The sequence below is a fragment of the Rutilus rutilus genome (assembly GCF_951802725.1).
Source record: "Rutilus rutilus genome assembly, chromosome: 1".
NCBI lineage: Eukaryota > Metazoa > Chordata > Actinopteri > Cypriniformes > Leuciscidae > Rutilus > Rutilus rutilus.
In genome coordinates this window covers 48,977,664-48,998,187 of record NC_140209.1, presented here as the reverse complement: position 1 = coordinate 48,998,187, position 20,524 = coordinate 48,977,664, and the positions used below count along the sequence as shown (strand labels likewise).

Here is a 20,524-nt window from a genome sequence, read left to right as displayed (position 1 = left end):
CTTCACCGGAAACACACGGCACAGCATTTTGACCTCCCTTCCGGTTGGCTCCCGCCCCACGTAGCCATTTTGCGTTTCCTGGACAAAAAAAAGGGGGTAAGATAGAAAGACAATCAGACACAGAATAAATTTAGTCTTAAAATCATATCGAGAATCAAAAGCGCGGATGTAACTGTGCAATATGATAGGCACGGGAGCGGGCGAGCAGGTACACCAGCCGCGGCCCGTATTCAAAGTGGAAACAGTTGGCTAGCTGGCTAACGAGCCGTTAGCGAGAGAGTGAGATAAAGACTTCATATACACTAGAGTTTTAGGACATTCATGCACATAAAAGTATACTCTTCTGCACGCTAGAAGGCGGACGTTGGTAGAAAAAATGGACCGTGTGTTGATTTGAAACGTCGCAGCGGGCAAAAACAAGCAAACGCCACGGTTTTTTGCGGAGGAAGCCGGATAACTGTTTATTCACAGGGAATAAAGAGGAGGATCGCAGCACGCCACGGTAAGATATATTGTTTTTAATCACTTTTACGTTTGAAACTCAATGGTGATTGTGAGACTTTTATATCTGGATAAGACGCGTAAACTCGGACTATCTGTTGTTGACAGACGCTCATCTTGAGCCTGTCATGAACTAGCCGGACATCTTCAGTCATAACAATATAAGCAAGGGCTTGTACTACGATCATAACTCTAGTCGGTGCATGTGTCTCAAAACCTAGTGAGCTGCCTATCCAAGAAGCATCAGGAACAATTTTTTGCCTCTATTTCCCCAAAATGCATTTTCACTGAGGATTTGAGACACAGCCGGGTTGTTTCTATTGTTTAGTTTCCCCCTTTTCCAGCAGAACACCGGAAACTGACTGTGCCCCCATCCCTAATTAGCATTTATACAATAGTATGCAACGCTTTATATATTTTAACCACGCACTTGACTATTCATTCAGCCCCGAGGCCAACAAAACTGATCCACACTACACAAAGTCAACAAGAAAGGTTTTAGTGGTGTGAAAGGTGTGTTTCAACTGCACAAATACATTATAGACTTAAGTGCACTCAGTGAGTGGAAGGAAGAACATTACTGGGTACCATTCAAGTACAGTAATAGCACATTAGGGCATGTGTAATCAATACTTGATATTTATAATGCAATGTTAGTAGACTGTTAAGAGGAGGACCTCATCAATGCTGTAAAAAGTGAAAGTGACATGTGAAGGCCAGGTATGGGATTGGTAACCCATATTCTGAATTTGTCATCTGCATTTAAACCATATACAAGTTAGTGGACATATATTAGGAGTAGTGACTGAGTAGTGAACACACACCTGGAGCAGTGGGCATCCATTTTGCTGTGGTGCCCTGGGAGCGAACTGGGGGTTCAGTGACTTGCTCAAGGGCACCTCAGTCATTTTTTGCTAACCATTAGGCCATGACTGTAGTTCTCAATCCTGGTCGCTGCACATTGTGGATGACACACCCAGATCAAGTCTTTTGAGCATCTAACTTGTAAGTTGAAGATACACCCAAAGTTGTAAGTTAGTACACCCAAAAAATGAAAATTCTTCCATCATTTACTCGCCCTCATGTCGTTCCAAACCTATAAGACTTTTGGTTGTCTTTGAAGCACAAATGCAAATATTTTTAAATGAAACCTTTTTGTCCTTCCTTTGAAAGTCCATTAAACGGAAACTTTGATTCAAAAAGATCCATATTAATCAAGCAGTTTAATCCAAGTCTTATGTAGAATGTATTCAAAATTGATCAATGGTTTTATGAACTTCTTGAGTCATCAAAGGTTTGGTTGCGGGGATTTTCATCGGAGAGACAGAAATCTCTGATTTCATTAAAAATATCTTCATTTGTGATTCAGAGAAAACGAAAGTCTTATGGGTTTGGAACAACATGAGGGTGAGGAATTAGACAGAATTTTCATTTTTGGGTGAACTAACTCTTTAAATATAAGAGACATCCAAAAATGTGCAGTATGATCAGGATTGAGACCTACTGTTGTAAAAAGTTGGTTGGTGGTTAGCAGCTGCACATGGATTTCCCTCAGATCTTGCGTGAACCTCCTCTCTTTAAACAGGAAATGTGCAATAGACTTCTCCATCCCATAGACCCCCACCACCCTGTAATCATGCTGCTGGAAGCACTGGTGGTCATCCACAGAGCTCAGATGACATATGCTTTTCCTTCATTACAGCAACCAGAAAGATTTCTGTGCTGCTAAAAGCTTTGACACTCGGGTGAAGCACAGTTGCTTGTCTCCCGTGGTGTGATTGAGTCACCGTCTGTTTTATTGTGCAGGGGTGTCTGGTTGAAGCATTATATATATATATATATCTGAGCATCTCTTCCAGAGTTGTGTTCTGAGCTGACTGTCCCAGATTCCAACACATGTTTGCTGGGAACGGCCGTGTCTATCATTGTTTTGTCCATGTCAAAATACTGTATTTTAAGTTGCTGGCATGAACTGAACATCTAAATGCTTGTAATTTATCATAGTGTGAACAATATACAATCGTCACTTTTTTTAAACTTCACTTAAATTGACCTTGTAATGTATCAAAATATCATAACTGGTCCTTCCAGAGAAAATTACAGACTTCTCTCGTGACGTATGAACGTGACTTTCTCTAGTCAGTTAGTCCTCTTAAACTCCGCTCCTGCAAGCTTGTTTATCTGCCTTTACTTGCAACACCCACATCTTAAATTCCAATCAACAACTGATGCATGGAACTAACTACCCGCCCTTCATTTCCTTTCTTTCTTTTTTTTTTTGATAATCCTTTACACTCAAATCAAATGGTACATCACAATACTGAAGAAAAGATTTGTGTTTCATCACAACTGTTAAGACAATGTAAAATCGAATAATGCATGTTATTCCTTTTACAAACCATGTTGTCATGGTATTATTTTGTAAAGGAAACAACTTTCCTTTTTCTGCTGATGTCAAAAATTCTACATTTTTGACCCCTAACCTCCAACGATCTGAATCCATTGTCATTTCCCAATGGATTAAATCAAGTCCAAACCACTTTTTCCCCATTTAATATCATATTTTATTCAGAAACTCATCGAATTATGGAAGTAAAATAAATTTCAAATTGCCTTTATGGACCTCACTCATGTCTTAAATTAAATGTTTCTATTCATTTACATGTCTTTCAAATGTGTTGAGTGTAAAGGCCCCGATATACTCACAGCGAAGTTCTTTTTCAGTCTTCGCTTTGGGGTGATAATAAGTTCGAAATACGTGAGCAGCGGTAGGCTATACTGTTAGCGAACATCCTGACGGCGCCCGTGCTGAGAGTGACGTTTAGATGAATATGTAAATATGTGCTCCACGCTTTCCTTTCAATAAAATAAACACACAACGCAAATGACAGCGATGAGAAAACCATAAAGCAAGCATCTGATCATAGCTATGTGGATGTTTGCACAAGCTCTGCAATTCGGCACACCAGTAAAGTCACATTACGTTTATGTATACCACTTGCAATAGATTTACAGCAGGGGTTCCCAACCCTGCTCCTACCGATCGACTGTCCTCCACAGTTTATCTCCAACCCTAATCAAACGCACCTGAAGCAACCAATTAAGGTCTTCAGGATCACTTGAAAATTAAAGGCAGGTGTATTTGATTAGGGTTGGAGATGAACTGTGCAGGACAGTCGATCGGCAGGAGCAATGTCTTTTTGCAATGAGAATTACAACTTCATTTTCTACTATAAATCGGCTCTCCAGTTTGTTCATGTTTTTACTCATGGTTGTCTGTCCTCGATGGACTGAAAAGAAGAAATGAAGCGGAGAATATTTCCACATCAAAGAAGGCAGAGCCTCAAAAGCCACACCTACCTATTTCATAATCGCCATGGACCAATGGTAGTTCGGTGTTTACCAGCCAGAGCGAGCTTTTCTAAAAACAAACCCCTGAAACAAACACAAAACGAACTTTGTTTTTGCCTGATTTTATTCGAAATAACATCACACCAGTTTGTTCTTCGATTTCGCTTGAAGTATCGGGGTCTTAAATCTTCAGGTGTAGACCTCAGACTGACAGCATATTGTGTTGTTAAAAGCACAGTTTAGTATGTAGGGCTTGGTAAAAAAAAAACTATTTTCAATCGATTCTCATTTTTACCAACCGATATCGATTCTTAAATCCCAAGAAACAATTAGTTCCACAAATAAACATGAAGGAACATCTGAAGGTATGTTAAAAGATACAGTCCAACTTACCGAAATCCATGTCACATGTAATCGCTCAGTGTTTCTACCGCGGAAAGACGTCAATAAAACAGCTTGTAAACAATTTCACATAACGTCACATTTACCTCATATTCAGTGTCCATAAACTCGCTAGTCAGCTAGAAAAATGAACTCTAGAGAGGAGCATTTTAATAAATATATGCACCATATTACACATTCCTTATAAAAAAAAAAATCTTCAATTTTTAATGAATGTTTGAATAAATCCATCAAGTTTTTATGACAGCATTTACATGTTTGTATTTCAAAACACGAACTGGAGTAGAAATGATTATTGTAAAGTTAGTATTACAACTTCATTATAATAAAAAACTGCCTCGAGTGTATTAAGTGTTTGTATACAAATCAGTTAATTTTATCCTTAAATATTATAGTAATGTAGTACCAACTGACTCGCGTATATCCAAAATAATTGATATCGAATTTAACCGTGATCGAATCACAAGCTTGTGAATCGAAATCTAATTGAATCGTGAAATTTATGTAAATACCCAGCCCTATTAGTATGTGAGATCATGGTGTTACAGATTTAATTTAGCTGATTTAATACAGGTATTTGTTAACAGTTTAGTGTTTGTGATTTTTATAGTTCTGCAACAGACTCAGTGAATTCAGGGATGGTGATACAGTGCAGAGAGTTGATTGACTTATAGCTATTTGTGTTCTTATAAAAGCTTGAGACTCAGGAGCCCGTGAGAACATCAAGATAACAATAAAGAATCTCAAATAATTGCAAGTCTCCACCTGTCTGATTCAAACTAACATAAGAATGCCTTCAATGTGTCTCTTTCTCAGTGTTTTTGGTCTCAGTAGTCTTTGGACTACTTGCACGACTACTTCCGTGTTTTACTTATAACTTGGGAGTTTCCGGTTACAGCATTCAGCGCACCTACATGCATGAGAACGCAGATTATTATTATTATGTTTTATGGCTGTCAATTGATTAAAACAATGAATCCTGTTCTCTGCATTAACATGAATTATCTTGAACCTGCTGAAATGTTAAATATATTCCAACTTTCCAACTGTACATTCCTCCTAATAATACATAGCTTCTATTTCCCCACTGACCTGCAGCAGTCCAGGTCTCGTCCTCTCATTAACAGCGTTTTCTCTTACTTATCATATTTTCATACCTGTTGACTTTACATTTTTAAGTGAATTTGACTGATTTAAAGGATTGCTTGTTTGCACTGGTGCTCTTATTCCAGTCTTTTAAAATATTTAAATGAATGAATGCTTGTTAGTAGTACGTGCCTTAAATAAATGTAACTGTTAAATATTTCATCTCCAACAGTACATAGCGTAGAGTAGGGCTGGGCGATATGGACCAAAAGTCATATCCCGATATATTTAGGCTGAATATCGATATACGATATATATCCCGATATTTTTTCCGCAAAGTGAGAGCAAATGTTCAGTCAAAGTCAAAGCCAAATATGACATGTTAAAAGTAGTTTTATTGAAACCAGCTATTTCAGTGAACAGTTGCAAAATCAAATGAATAAATAATAAACAGGTTTCTTCACCTTAGGGCTGCACGATTATGACAAAAATCATAATTGCCGATTATTCCCTTTGAATTGTTATTTGCGATTTATGAATTATGATTATCAAAGTTTACATTGAATATATATAAACAAATTTTGTGTAAACATGTTATAATTTGCCTATATACACACATATATATACTTTTCCCCTTTACTTAACATGAATTGTAAGAATATGACTAATAGTAAAGACTAGTACTAATAAATAAACATTGGCCTATGCTAAAGCTATTAAATAGCAGTCCCAAACTAGTTTTTGTTAATACAATTTTGGTATGAGCCACTACAGTCATTTAAAAATATAAAAAATAACACAAAGAAAAATAGTGGCATTTTGGGGTTAATATGGAAACGAGAGTTGCCATGGTGAATACACAATATTAACAATAACTGTTGATGAAACATGGAAACTGCTCCTGGTGAATAGAATGAAAATCATACCTGCATTACTTTTATTTCGTGTAATTTACAACGTAACGGCGTTGCATGCTCGTAGTTTATTTTGCACTTGATCAGTGAAGCAATACAGCGCGCGCCGCCGCATTTGCGCGTGCAATTGAGTGTGCGCTCCGAGAACAGGATAACGGCTGACAGGACAATAAAGTCCGTTTTTCTGAGGTGAAAGACTTTATTTCAGCGTACACTTATGTCACTGCCTGGTAGTTCCTATTGTGCTGGGGTTTCTGAAGTAGTCATGATTCGCCTCTCGTAACATAACATGTTCTAAACACGCACGCAGAGTGGAAAAGGAGGAGCGGAGGCGCGGGAGCAGAGCGCAAATTTGAACTAACGTTATATCGATATATGCGATATAGTCTAATTTCATATCGCATTTAAAAATATATCGATATATTTTTTATATCGATATATCGCCCAGCCCTAGCGTAGAGGAGAATGACAGTCGACTACTTTGAATATTAATTAACAATTTTGGGCATAAACGTACATTACATACAGTAAAAATGAAAAATGTCACAAAATAGTGATTTTAAATATTGAATTCAAATGAATGAATATCACTGATCTTATTCATCAGGTCTAACACACCTCAGCATTGCGGTCACTATAGTTTAGACGAGCACTGACACCGTGATGAAATAATTGTGTATGTTTAACAGCTGCTGCTTTCTCAGGTCGGCTTGTGTTGGATTAAAACTTCATGTTCCGTTGAGTTTGGAAAATTCAGATTGTTAGAAAAATCTGAATATCTCTTATCCTGTTCCTAAAAATGTTCAGATTTTTTAAATCTTGCGTACGTACACTCACTTTAGGTGGCGGAAGTGCATCACAAAGCTCAGTGCAAGTTGGCCATTCAGTGCTATTAATTTCTGTATGCACACATAAGCATTTTTATAGAAATATTTAAGAGCGTTTAAAAATGTTCCTTACATTTACTGGAAGAGAAAATGACAGGAACTTGTTTCTTCTTCTATCCTGGCTTTTTATTTTTTATTTTTTTGCCTTCAATTTGCTAATTGTTTATCGGAACATTTCTCAAGATTTTGAATTGTGACTTTTTGTTTAAATTAATCAAAGAACTTATAACCAACAGATGAATCCGTAATCAAAATAGTTAATTGCTGCACAGTTTAACCCAATGTAGTTTTTCACTCCCTCACAAACCTTCTACTAAACCACCTCACTCAGCCTGAAGCTTAAATACATATTTACATTTCCACTGTGTGTGATTTTGTGAATTTTAAATGCATATGCAAATGATATGTTCTTTTACATATTGATCAGAGTTTGTATATTATGGATTTATGTTTATGTTTGGATGTGAATATGATCGTCATTTTTTTCTTCACAATAGTTGGCAATTCAGAAACTTTGAACAAACATTATTCGATCATTAGCATGAAGAAGATGAAAAAAGGACGGAACGAAACATCTGATTTTGAAACTCCATCCAACCAGGGCAGATTACCGCATCTTCTTTATTAATGCGCTGCACAGAGTCACAACTTCTAACTGGGTCACAGACTTCACTGAGTCTTTTATAGTGTGCTGCAGATGCCAGATTTTGGCATATAGGCTAAGCCAAGCCAGAGAAGAGATGAGAGGAGTTTACAAGTTAAGAGTGGCATTTTGGCACTTGGTTAAATTTTTGAAAACCACTTCACTTTTTAAATGCCATTTGCTCCCAATTTGTTTATCAAAAATACAGCAAAACAGTAATTTTGTAAGAATATTATTAATTTATTACAATTGTCTTCTATTTTTATATTAATTATTACTGTTGTCTTATAATTTAATATACTTTTAAATGTAATATATTCCTGTGATGACAATGCTAAATTTCCAGCAGTCTAGGGCTGTCTAAATGGCTGAAAAACTAAATTTGAACTTAAATATTACTAATATTTGAATTATATTCGAATTTAAAAGGTTTAATTTCACTTAGAGGAAAAAAGCTATTGGCTTGTCTCCTGAGGGTGCAATGATTAAAATATAAGCAAATGCATATAAAATAGCATGGCTGTAAAAAAAGGTTCATGACGTTTAAACTAATGTTTATAAATCAAATATAATTTTGTAAATTGCATAATTATGAACAAAAAATTTCTTTATTTAAAACCATGAGATGCAAGGGAATGGGAAGAAACCCCACACAAAGTCTTGACTCTCGAGACATGTTTTTTTAAACTTTTATGGCTTTCTAAAAATGCGGCTCTCTAATGCGAGATGCAAATGCAACAGTCAAAGATGTCCGTCTAGTGCACAATGGAAAAGCAGCGCAGAAAGAGCGTGTTTAATGCAGGATTGACTGCAGCTTGGTTGTGACGTAACCTAAATATTCTCTGCATTGAGCTTTTCTATTTCTGCAATGTTTTGAGCAACGCAGCAGCGCCGCATCTATTGAGTTCAACTGGATATGCTAACAAAAACATTGAAACGCTACAACTCACTATGAATGCACCGGTTTTACATTTGAATGTGGATTTGATTTTTTAATTCGACGAATATTCGAAATTCCAATTTTAAATTGACAGCCCTACAGCAGTCATTACTCCAGTATCACATGATCCTTCAGAAATCATTCTGATATGCTCAACAAACATTTCTTATCAGTGTTGAAAACCGTTGTGCTGCTTAATATTTTCTGGAATTTTTTTTTCTTCTTTTTTTCAGGAGACTTTGAATATAAAGTCCAAAAGAACAGCATTTATTTGAAATTTAAATCTTTTGTAACACTATTGGCGCTTTTCCACTGCATGGTACGGTACGGCTCGGTTCGGTACGGCACGCTTTGGCGCTTTTCCACTGCATGGTACGGTACGGCTCGGTTCGGTACGGCACGCTTATGGTGCATTTCCACTGCATGGTACGGTACGGTACGGCTCGCTTTAAATGGTACCACCTCTGTTGAGGTTCCAAGCGTACCGTACCGGTACTAAAATGTGACGTGAAAACACTGAAGATCACTGATTGGTCAGACAGAATCGTCACTACCAGTGTCATTGTATTTGCAACACGAGACCATGCACGAGACAAACCCGCTAGATTTAAATAGCCAGTAGACAACAGCCAACGCTGTAGTGTCTTGCAGTTAAAAAGTTTCTTGTAAACTGTTTCTTGCAGTCAGGGGCGGCGCCGGATAATTTCACATATGTGTGTGTGTATATATATGTGTGTATATATATATATATATATATATATATATATATATATATATATATATATATATATATATATATATATATATATATATATATATATATATATATATATAATTAATAAATGAGCAAAACTTGGCCACAAAATATTTAATATTCAATTATTTTAATGATCACAATTAAAGTTTTAATTTTATTAAATTGAACAAGCGCAAAATTCAGCATTCAATCAAATATTCAAAAAGACTTAATAATAATAATGTTATTTCTCTCTATAGGCGCGTTTACTACGAATATGGCGATCGTCAACTTCATCTTTGCCATGCACAGACAGAAAACACTATTTTATAAATAAAAATCACTGCACGCGTCCCCGGATTTACAAACGCACATCTTGCTTGTTGCACGCACATTATGTCGAAATAATGAGATATTATGTTGAAATAACATTATTATTATTAAGTCTTTTTGAATATTTGATTGAATGCTGAATTTTGCGCTTGTTCAATTTAATAAAATTAGGCCTATATATAGCCTATATATATATACTATTAATAAATGAGGCCATAAACCTTGGCCACAAAATATTTGATATTCAATTATTTTAATGATCACAATTAAAGTTTTAATTTTATTAAAACGCGTGCACTGATTTTTATTTATAAAATAGTGTTTTCTGTCAGTGTCTGTCTGTGCATGGCAAAGATGAAGTTGACGATCGCCATATTCGTAGTAAACGCGCCTATAGAGAGAAATGCACATAGGCCTAATGGATTACATAAGAGAGTAGCCTATTTCTTTTTGTTTTGAATTATTTCGTTTAAAGACATTTCAAGCTTTGTGTATTTGAGGATGAGATGCGCTCCAGTTAACGTACAATGCAAGTGACCGCTTGGGCGCCTCAATGATTAAATTGTCTATTTTGCATCTTATTCAATCCAGGCAATTGTTTGATGAAAAAATTATTAAAATTAAGATACAATTTATACAAAACGAAATTCACTTTAAAGAAATGCTTTCTACAAAACAAAACTTAATGAAGTGGTCAAAATTATGTCTGACTCGCTCCATGTCTCTCTACTCGTGCTGTTCACTTTTCATCAACATAGGCAGATGGAAAAAAAATAACATAACATTAACTAAATGCGCTTTTTTAATGGCAGTTACACATTAGGCCTAGACTTTCTATTTGTAAAGATTGCTGCACATTCATTTAATTCTGAATTTTGCACACACAAGTTGAAAGGCATTTGTTCAAATCAAGTTCACGGATAATTGTGTGTGCATTTATTAATCATTATGATACTAAAATCATAAAGTAGGCTATGCTATGTACAAAAAATCAGATGAGCCCAGAATATGAACGCAACGTTTAATTACACGTTAAGAATTTTCCTTCCATATAGGAAACCATTATAAGAACGTTTAATTTAAAAACATCCACATGCCGAGAATCAAGAGCACCATCCCCTGTGTTGTGCGTTTGAAATGTGGCGCGTTTACGACGATGTCATGTCAGTAGAGGCGGCAACTATAACGATCAGTCCCACCCATTTTGAAGCGGTACTAACTGCAATGGAAAAGCAACCGAGCTAAAGCGAACCGAACCGTGCCGTACCGAGTCGAGTCGTACCACGCAGTGGAAAAGCGAAGCGAGCCGAACCGTTCCGCGCCGAGTCGAACCGTACCGAGCCGAACCGTGCCGTACCATGCAGTGGAAAAGCGCCATATAATGTCTTTAATGTAACTTTTGACTATTTTAATGCGTCCTTGCTGAATAAAAGTAACTTTTGAAACTTGATATTGTATGCATTCATGTTTTTCCCCTCTTGGTTATCTGTAGATTGGTTGGATTTAAACTGTGCTTGGAGTTATCAGGTGCACAGTACACACAGGGTCCATATTTAACTTTTTGCTAGGTAAATTTAGGTTGGCATGTATATATGTCTTGCTGTGTTTATCTATTACAGTGTGGTTGCTTAAGGGTCCATGTCCAATGCCAAGGTCCCCGGCTGAAATCTTTAATTTTGCTTAAAAAAAAAAAAAATTGGTTGAAAGACAAACATAAATAGTGATGCAGGCCAAATATTAAATGTCACAAATGTATATTTACAGAGTAATCCACTCTTTTGTAGAGAGTGTTAAAAATGTCAATTTTCACCTGAGATTTGGAGCCATTTCATAGGGGTATATAAATGACTTTAGAAAGATGGCTGAATCATTCTTTTATTTTTACACAGAGATTGGTCCATTAATAAAATCTGTTGACTTCAGCAATCTTTGTTTCATTAAATGCAAACTGACAGTTCAAACTTTGTCAGCCACAAGCCAAGGTGACTATTTACTCACCTAAAGCCATTTTTACTGGCTCTGAGATTTGTTTTTATTCAAATCATGGCTCTGAACCGTTCAGGGAATTGAAAAGGAAAAAATGAAAATTTAACAGGAACAAACAAAAATGAACTCTTATTTGAAATTACCATTAACCAGTCAATAACGTTGTTTTATCGTTCTGTTTAATATTTCAATTTGGCAGAAAACCAATCACGAATACAAATAGTACAGCAGCATATGCAAATGTGACGTTGACGCATCCAACATGAGTGAAATGCCCACGCTCAGTTATAGAAAATAAATTTTAATTGTCACTGCCACAACAAACTCTAGGCTATGATAGGCTATCTTAAATAACCACAAAGAAGCATAAAAAAAATGAGGTACAGATGAATGTTTAGCCTTAAGTTAAAACCTGTTTAGAAATGTGTTTAGTGACATGAAGTAAAACACTTCTGTAGTTAACGTGAGCCAGCTAATGCTTAGAACGTAATAGTAATAGAACGCCTGGGCCTATATAAGCTCACCATTCACAATTACCTTTTTTAGATTAGCACTAAGAAAAACTTGTCTGTCAGTATCTCTCCGGTCAAGTCGTCTGATAAGTCTCTGCAAAATTGATGATGCATTAAATATTAAAGCTTAATTATCATGTGTTGTCAATTGTGAGTGAAAATTTGTCTATAAAATTGTATAAAGTATATTCTAAATTAACATGATGTTATTAACTTCCATATTTTTTCTATTTAAACCTTTTTCAGAACTGTTATGTATAATAAGGAAAGTAAGGACAGAAACGTTAAAATTCTGAATCTACTCGGAGAGAACAGGTTTTTTTTTTTTTTTAAGACCTGATTAAAATAAAAGTCCAGACTGATGTCACATTGAGTTCCTTGAAGTTCCTTGACTCAGTGCCTTGTTTTTGTGATGTTGCAGATGAACAAAATACAACAGGATTGCTTATTCAGCATTCATGCATAGTTACCAGTTCTCTTTTTTTTTTTTCTCTCTCTCTCTCTCTCTCTCTCTCTCTCTCTCTCTCTCTCTCTCTCTCTCTCTCTCTCTTCTCTCTCTCTCTCTCTCTCTCTCTCTCTCTCTCTCTCTCTCTCTCTCTCTCTCTCTCTCTCTCTCTCTCTCTCTCTCAGGAGCCAGTCATGCCTGCCAGTGTGCGTACTGGGACCCTGAAGGACTCAGAGGTGTCTGAGCTCTTCTACAGAGATGATCCTGAGAAGCTCTTCACTGATCTACGGGAGATCGGTCATGGCAGCTTTGGAGCTGTGTACTTTGTGAGCAACCCATGCCAATATTTAGCTATGGATGTGTTTGTACGTGTGTGTCATAAGGCTCTCTATATGACCGTATTTTTTCTCTCAGGCTCATGATGTGCGTTCCAATGAAGTCGTGGCCATCAAGAAGATGTCGTTCAGTGGCAAGCAGTCCAATGAGGTCAGAATCAAAATACAACTTGTATCTCAACAGTATTGAATCAGACGGTTCGAACTCATTCACGAAAACTAACCACATTTTTGCTACTGTTTGGCATGTTCTCTCTCTCTTGGCCCACAGAAATGGCAGGATATCATAAAGGAGGTGAAGTTCTTGCAGAAGCTCAGACACCCCAATACCATCGAATACAAAGGGTGCTACCTCAGAGAGCACACAGCATGGGTAAGTGCGTGTGCGTGTGCATGTGCGTGTGAGCGACGTGTTTGTCTGACGTGTGCTAATGTTGTCTGTCTCTCCTGTTAGCTGGTGATGGAATACTGTCTAGGATCAGCCTCTGATCTTTTAGAGGGTGAGTAGTTCATGTTTACCCTTCCTCACATCCTCCCTTCTCACCAAATAAAGCTGTTGTGCTCTCCCTCGGCTGCCCTGTCTGACATTAGAGGTGTCCATTTGTTTTCACTGTGCTGTATTTGTACCATCATCAGTTCATAGACATGCAGGTGTAAATATTGTAATCGTCAGATTTCTGGATTGTGATATTTTCCCACAGTGAATTATGTTATTTTTATCTGACAGTGCATAAAAAGCCTCTGCAGGAGGTGGAAATAGCTGCTATTACCCACGGTGCACTTCAGGGCCTCGCCTACCTTCACTCTCATAACATGATACACAGGTGAGACCGCTGACCCTTTTCTTGAATGCTTGACCTGCTCGCTTTGAGACTTTTGTAGTGCCATCTAAGTTTTTTACTCCATTGTCAATATATATATTTATTTTTCAGCGCTGAAAGATGCACAAATCCTCATTTCTTTTCTTTTCTTTTCTTTTCTTTTTCCAGAGATGTGAAGGCAGGTAATATTCTGCTAACTGAGCCCGGTCAGGTGAAGCTTGGAGATTTTGGCTCTGCCTCAATCGTTTCTCCCGCCAACTCTTTTGTGGGTACACCTTACTGGTGAGTTGTAAATACAATTGATTGTTTGGTTAAAAGCAGAGTATGTAAGTTTTGCCGCTAGAGGTCTCTTGTTCAAAACAATAACAATGGCGTAGCTTGATGACGCCGTGAATGAATATGGAATCATGGGAGTTGACGTCTTCACCTCCACAGCCGATGGAAAACAGTCTGATGGGACTCAGGGAGAAATCGTGTTCATGGATGAGCTAATTTATTGAAGTTTTATTAACGTTACTGAGCTGTGCGGGGCCGAGAGCAGTGGGAGTGGAACGAGGCCGGTGGAGTTAATGATAATGAGAGACAGATCCCTGCGCAACACACCAGTCTCGAGTCCCATAGAGGAGCTCCGGAGCTTTTATTGTGCTTATATGCCGCAGCCACTGCCGCTTCTTTTGTTTTGTTGTGTGTTCATTTTACGATTAAAGTTACGTTTAATGTCCGCCTCTTCCTTCCCTGAACTTGACATTCAGTTACGTTTGATCACTTAGAAATCACATTATTTTATTTCATTCTAATGAAATGAAATTACTACTCATACAAGTCACTTTATTTGCTGAATTAAAACTGTGGGGTAGCGCAGCGCTGTTTTAATTACTCAAAACAATTATACTAAAAATACATTTGAGTGTGTTGAAAGTTATGTTATTACTCTAATTGTTGCACATTGCAGGAAGATAGATCGATATTAGAATATCATTTAAATAAAAGCTGAATGACATGCAATTCTTTTTAAAATATATTGTATGGTGGAGAAAATGCTGTATTACTGTTACTACATATAAAGCTCTTTCTCATTATGCTGTGTTAGCCACTTGACAAAGTAGTGTTGTCTCTAAGGTACAAACATGTTACTCGCAGTAAATCAAGAAAACAAGAGATTTAAACAATAAGACTAGCCGAGTTGAGCTGTATAACGATGATTAGTTTCTGCTGATAAAGGTATCCAAACAGTTGATCTCCTGTCTAATAAAACACATAATATATTAAAGCGTCTTTGATGTTTTCATGGTTTCTACGGAATTCAAACTGGAAATCGCGGGTAAGGCGAATATGAAGGGTTCTTTTAATAAATGAGCATGAGAGAGTAATTTTATCATCTTTATGCACCGATATAACAGTACACTACTGTTCAAAAGTTTGGGGTCAGTACGATTATTTTTATTTTTTATTTTTAAGAAATTACTTTTATTCAGCAAAGGACACAACTCCTTCGAAGCAAACACTTTCACAAAACAAATCTATTCCAAATAAATGCTGCTTTGTAAATGTTTAATTCATCAAAGAATCTTCAAAAACTATTACAGACTAGAACGATAACCATATTAGCGTTCACACACCAGCGGACACACAGTTACGTTGTCTGCCACATTAAATAGTTAAACTTTTTTTAGGCGAGTTGGATTCTGATTGGCTGTCTACGTTTTTTTAATCACTCATTAAATTTATAAAAATGTATCGAAAAAATTATAATTCTGAAAGTGAGTCCAACAATATTATGTCATTGTTATAGTTGTGGTGTGGATTACCATGTTCTTATAGAATTAAAAGGATTATTAAAACTTTATAGTTATTATTCTTGGTTTGAATGGCTATTTTAAATTGTATCCCCTAATATTTTGTTTTTTACTGTATTTTAATTTGGTCACCCCATACTTTTGAATGGTAGTTAACATAGTAATAAACAATTATATTTACCTAATGTTTACAAAGACATTTTAATAAGAGACGAACACCACAGAGACTTCCATCAACTTTTTGAGTGACAAGAGTAATAAATCTTACAATCAGAGTTTTGGACTGAACCACTGAACTAATTAGGTTACATTAGTTTGCATTGATGAATTAACTCTTCCACTTCGAACACCATTTTTTTATGTAAATCATTTTATGCTAAAATGTAAATCTCAGATACTATTAAAATGTTTTAACACTCACACTTTCAAGTCATGACAGGGATTGCTAAACAAGTCTAATAACACAACCTTTAGGAAACATAATTGCCATATAAAAAGGATATTAAAATGATTTCAACATTCACTATGTCGGCCATAATATTGGTCTATAAATGGTCTACGTGAACTGAGAGGAACCTGCATTGTGAATATTAAAGTGTGTCTGTCCAGTAGATTGTGCTTTTATTTCTTTCAAGGGAGCAAAGAAAGTAGTGTTTACCATGATCCGTCCCCTCTCGTGTTTAGGATGGCCCCAGAAGTGATCCTAGCCATGGACGAGGGGCAGTACGACGGGAAAGTGGACGTCTGGTCTCTCGGCATCACCTGCATCGAACTAGGTTTGTGATGTTGAAACTCATCCGTGACTTTCCACCTCCCACTGACCTGAAACTTCAGGCCATCTCGAGTATTAAGAGGGTTCATTTAGGCCAGCGTGTTTCTGTGCTTGCGAGTCTGTGTTTTGTCGCCGTCTTTTGCTTGGAAAGGGATTTGGGTTTTAGTGTCTAAGCTGCTTTGGGTTGTAAGCTAACTTCTACTCCTCTTTCTCTTGTTCTCACCCACTCTGTGCGTCTGCCTTAAACTCCGAGCCTTTTCATTTATTCACTCATACCTCTTACTTTCTGTTTATTTCATTGTAGCACTAATTCTGGTCTTATCCTTTTATTCCGACGTAATTATCTTTTCTTTTTTGTGTGTGTGCTTGCACTGGTTTTAAATTTCTGTTTGTCTCTTTGTCTAGCTGAAAGGAAGCCACCCTTGTTCAATATGAATGCTATGAGTGCCTTATACCACATTGCGCAAAACGAAAGCCCTGTCCTGGCGTCAAACCACTGGTGAGAACTTTGTTCTACTTTTTTTTGTTTTCTGTTCTTTCACTGTCTCATCTTAAATGTTTGGTTTAGCTTTTCATCTCTGTTTGTTTTTGCTTTGGTCTCTTGCATTTGCAATCAATTTATTTGTTTTTCAGTGTGTGGGTAAACTGACATTTTATTGGCTGTTAGGTAAATAACTATAGTATAATACTAGAATTTAGTAGTGTTACACAACAGCAGCATGATATGAATCGATGTGTAGTAATTAATCAAAGTGAAAAAATGAAATAATAAATCATTTTATTATCAACTTGTCCATGGACTATGTATCTGTTAGGAAAGAAGGAATGTTTTCTGATTCTGAGAAGATAATGTGTTATGTCTAGATGAAACACTCTCTCTCTCTCTCTCTCTCTCTCTCTCTCTCTCTCTCTCTCTCTCTCTCTCTCTCTCTCTCTCTCTCTCTCTCTCTCTCTCTCCTTATTCAAAGCTAGTGGATGCCATAAGGAGATGATACAGAAAGAAGTCATGTATTGGTGTTTATCACACATGAGTTTTTTTAGGCACTGTCAGTTTCAGTGCTCTTTCATATCTAATCAAGTCTAAAAGCAGCTGTCAGTCAAAGTAAACCTATATGATGTTTTTGATTTCTACTGTAAATTACTTAAACTAAAGCAGCATAATCAATTACTTTTGTTGAACTCATTTAAGTGGAAGTTGCTTACTGGAAGTCTTCCACAAAGATTTTTGAAATGGCCAGTGTCCATTGACTCCATTGGTCAATTAAAATAAGTTTGAAATGACTGCTTTTACTATTGCAGTGTCATGTTTTTCTGTATGTTTGTCTTTTTATGTTTTCTGTGTATGTGTGTGTGGTTAACTTTACTTTTCTCTCTCCCTATTTTAAATGCAGGTCGGACTACTTCCGTAACTTTGTGGACTCTTGTCTTCAAAAGATCCCTCAGGACAGGCCTACCTCAGATGTGCTGCTCAATGTGAGACTTGAACACACACTCTCTGACTCTTCATTCACTCTTTCATTCACATGTTCTCTCCCCCTCTCGTCCCTTGTTCTAGCTAGGCCTGCCATTACATAATCGCCTTTTTGTCATTAGTTTGAAATAACCTCTATTATTGTGCACTTTATGTTCCACTGGAATATAGAAATGGCTTCTGTTGGAGTGTCAAAAATTGAAAAAGATTTCATGGCAAAACCCATGAGATATTGCAAGTCTTTATCTCAAATGGGTTAGCCAGTTTTGGATTTATTTATTTTTGTTGCATGTTTTTATTGTTTTAAATAAATTCAACCACTAGCTGCTAAGCAACCATTCATCCCAGAACATATATGCAAAGTTTGGTGTATTTTTACAGCTGGGGTAAAAAGTATTACAAAAGCAGTAATGTTAGTGTTATGTGAACAGTTTTATCCATCAATAACATTTGATCAGCATTTTCTTAAGCCAATAAAACCATAATTTGGTGGCGTTCAAAAAAAGTATACATTACTTAAAGGGATAGTTCATCCAAAAATGAAAATTACCCCATGATTTACTCACCCTCAAGTAGGGCTGGGCGATTTAAATTGTGAGATTGTTATGCGCATCTCGTCAGTAAAGCCGGTTCCTTGATTAGTAGTAAATCGCCATCAGTCACCTGCTTTCAGATGGAGCGGCATTTACTACAAAGAGCCGTAGTTAACTGACAAGCTGAGCCATATCGCATTAATAATCGCTGGCGATACGTCTGCGATTTTAATGCGATATGGCTCAGCTTGTCAGTTAACTACGGCTCTTTGTAGTAAATGCCGCTCCATCTGAAAGCAGGTGACTGATGGCGATTTACTACTAATCAAGGAACCGGCTTTACTGACGAGATGCGCATAACAATCTCACAATTTAAATCGCCCAGCCCTACCCTCAAGCCATCCTAGGTGCATCACATTCTTCTTTCAGACGAATACAATCGGAGTTATATTAAAAAATGTCCTGGCTCTTCCAAGCTTTATAATGGCAGTGAATGGCTGTTTAAGTCCATTAAAGTGCATCTATCAATGATAAAAGTGCTCTCGGGGGTTAATAAAGGCCTTCTGAAGTTAAGCGATGCGTTCGTGTTAGAAAAATATTCATATTTAAAACTTTTTAGACTAAAATAACTAGCTTCTGACAGACGGCCTACGCAAGTCGACTTACGCCAAAAGAGTAACACTTGACGATGTATGACGTTGGATGTAGGAGTAGCGTAAGCTTTGACGCCTCTTGCAGTTCAGACAAACAGTGCTGGGCAACAAACTCAAGCTCCTCCGACATTTCTCTTTAAAAATTCTCGTTTTAAACTTCTAATTCGTGACTGTTGTTTTGTTTTGCTCTATCCTCTGTGCTTCCGCGTTTGTCATTACGTTATGCGTCAATGTTACTCTTTCGCCGTAAATCAATGCGTACGGCCATCTGTCAGAAGCAAGTTATTTTCAGGGCTGCACAATTAATTGCAATGAAAACGCACCCGATTTGGCAAAGGCTGCAATTATTTTCTGTGCAGCTTGTCCGTGCAGTGTGGCTGATCGGTAGTAAATGCTGCTCCATCTGAACGCCAGAGGGCGCTCTCGCGCAGACACTCCAAATATGCCCAGCCGCAGAAGTACCATAATGCACATCATTCCAGGAAATCCCCATCGATCTAGCTGAATAAACAGAAGATTGAAACGCTTTGATTAAACATGACTTATAAACACACGACTGCCTTATTCAGTGTAAGAAGCCGCATCATCTCACAGAAGGATGATCAACTGTCGTTATGAAGTGAGTTTGGAGTTTGCATGTTATTAAATGTTGTCTTTTTTTGTACAAAAGGTTCATAAATGCTTCTCATGTTTGGAAAGATGTTTGACGCATGTTGCTTTTTCAAATGCACGTTATAAGTGACTCAAACTCACAATGCTTTCAGATGGAGCAGCGTTTACAGAGCCGTACATCAATGACAAGCTACGCATAAAAAATAATTGCGGCCTTTGCGATTTCAATATCGCGATAAGCCAAATCGGTTTAAGTGCGATTACATGGAAATTGCGATTAATCGTTCAGCCCTAGTTATTTTAGTTGATAGTTTTAATTATGGATATTTTTCTTACACGAACGCATCACTTCACTTCAGAAGGCCTTTATTAACCCCCCAGAGCCATGTGGAGCACTTTTATGTTGGATAGATGCACTTTGATGGACTTCAAAACAGAAACAGCCATTCACTGCCATTATAAAGCTTGGAAGAGCCAGGACACTTTTTTTAATATAACTCCGATTGTATTCGTCTGAAAGAAGAATGTCATATACACCTTTGATGAGTTTAGCGTGAGTAAATCATGGGGTAATTTAAATTTTTGGGTGAACACTCATTTTTTTAAACACTTCCAGTGCTATTAATAGCTCACACTGGATTCCTAATTAATCACATTTTAAGCTGTAGTACAGTATGTGTATTAGTAATCTTATACTGCAGTTGACAAAATGAGCAATTAAATCATTAATAGCAATTATTCGCATGACAAATGTAACCGTTTATTCTGCGTAACTCTAGCTCATCCACGTTTACA

At 36.9% G+C, this 20,524-nt stretch overlaps 1 protein-coding gene across 2 annotated transcripts in view; it reads left to right on the top strand.

Annotated features, from left to right (window-relative positions):
• taok2a (TAO kinase 2a) overlaps positions 1-20,524 on the top strand; it is a 33,941-nt gene continuing 13,417 nt past the window's right edge. For both annotated transcript variants that reach the window (XM_084424478.1, XM_084424477.1), the window contains exons 1-10: positions 1-502; positions 12,922-13,062; positions 13,151-13,222; positions 13,343-13,444; positions 13,526-13,571; positions 13,799-13,895; positions 14,061-14,174; positions 16,373-16,464; positions 16,866-16,959; positions 17,852-17,933. In XM_084424478.1, coding sequence (XP_084280604.1) covers positions 12,931-13,062; positions 13,151-13,222; positions 13,343-13,444; positions 13,526-13,571; positions 13,799-13,895; positions 14,061-14,174; positions 16,373-16,464; positions 16,866-16,959; positions 17,852-17,933 — 831 coding nt within the window. In that variant the 5' untranslated portion in view covers positions 1-502; positions 12,922-12,930. The remainder of the gene's footprint in view (positions 503-12,921; positions 13,063-13,150; positions 13,223-13,342; positions 13,445-13,525; positions 13,572-13,798; positions 13,896-14,060; positions 14,175-16,372; positions 16,465-16,865; positions 16,960-17,851; positions 17,934-20,524) is intronic.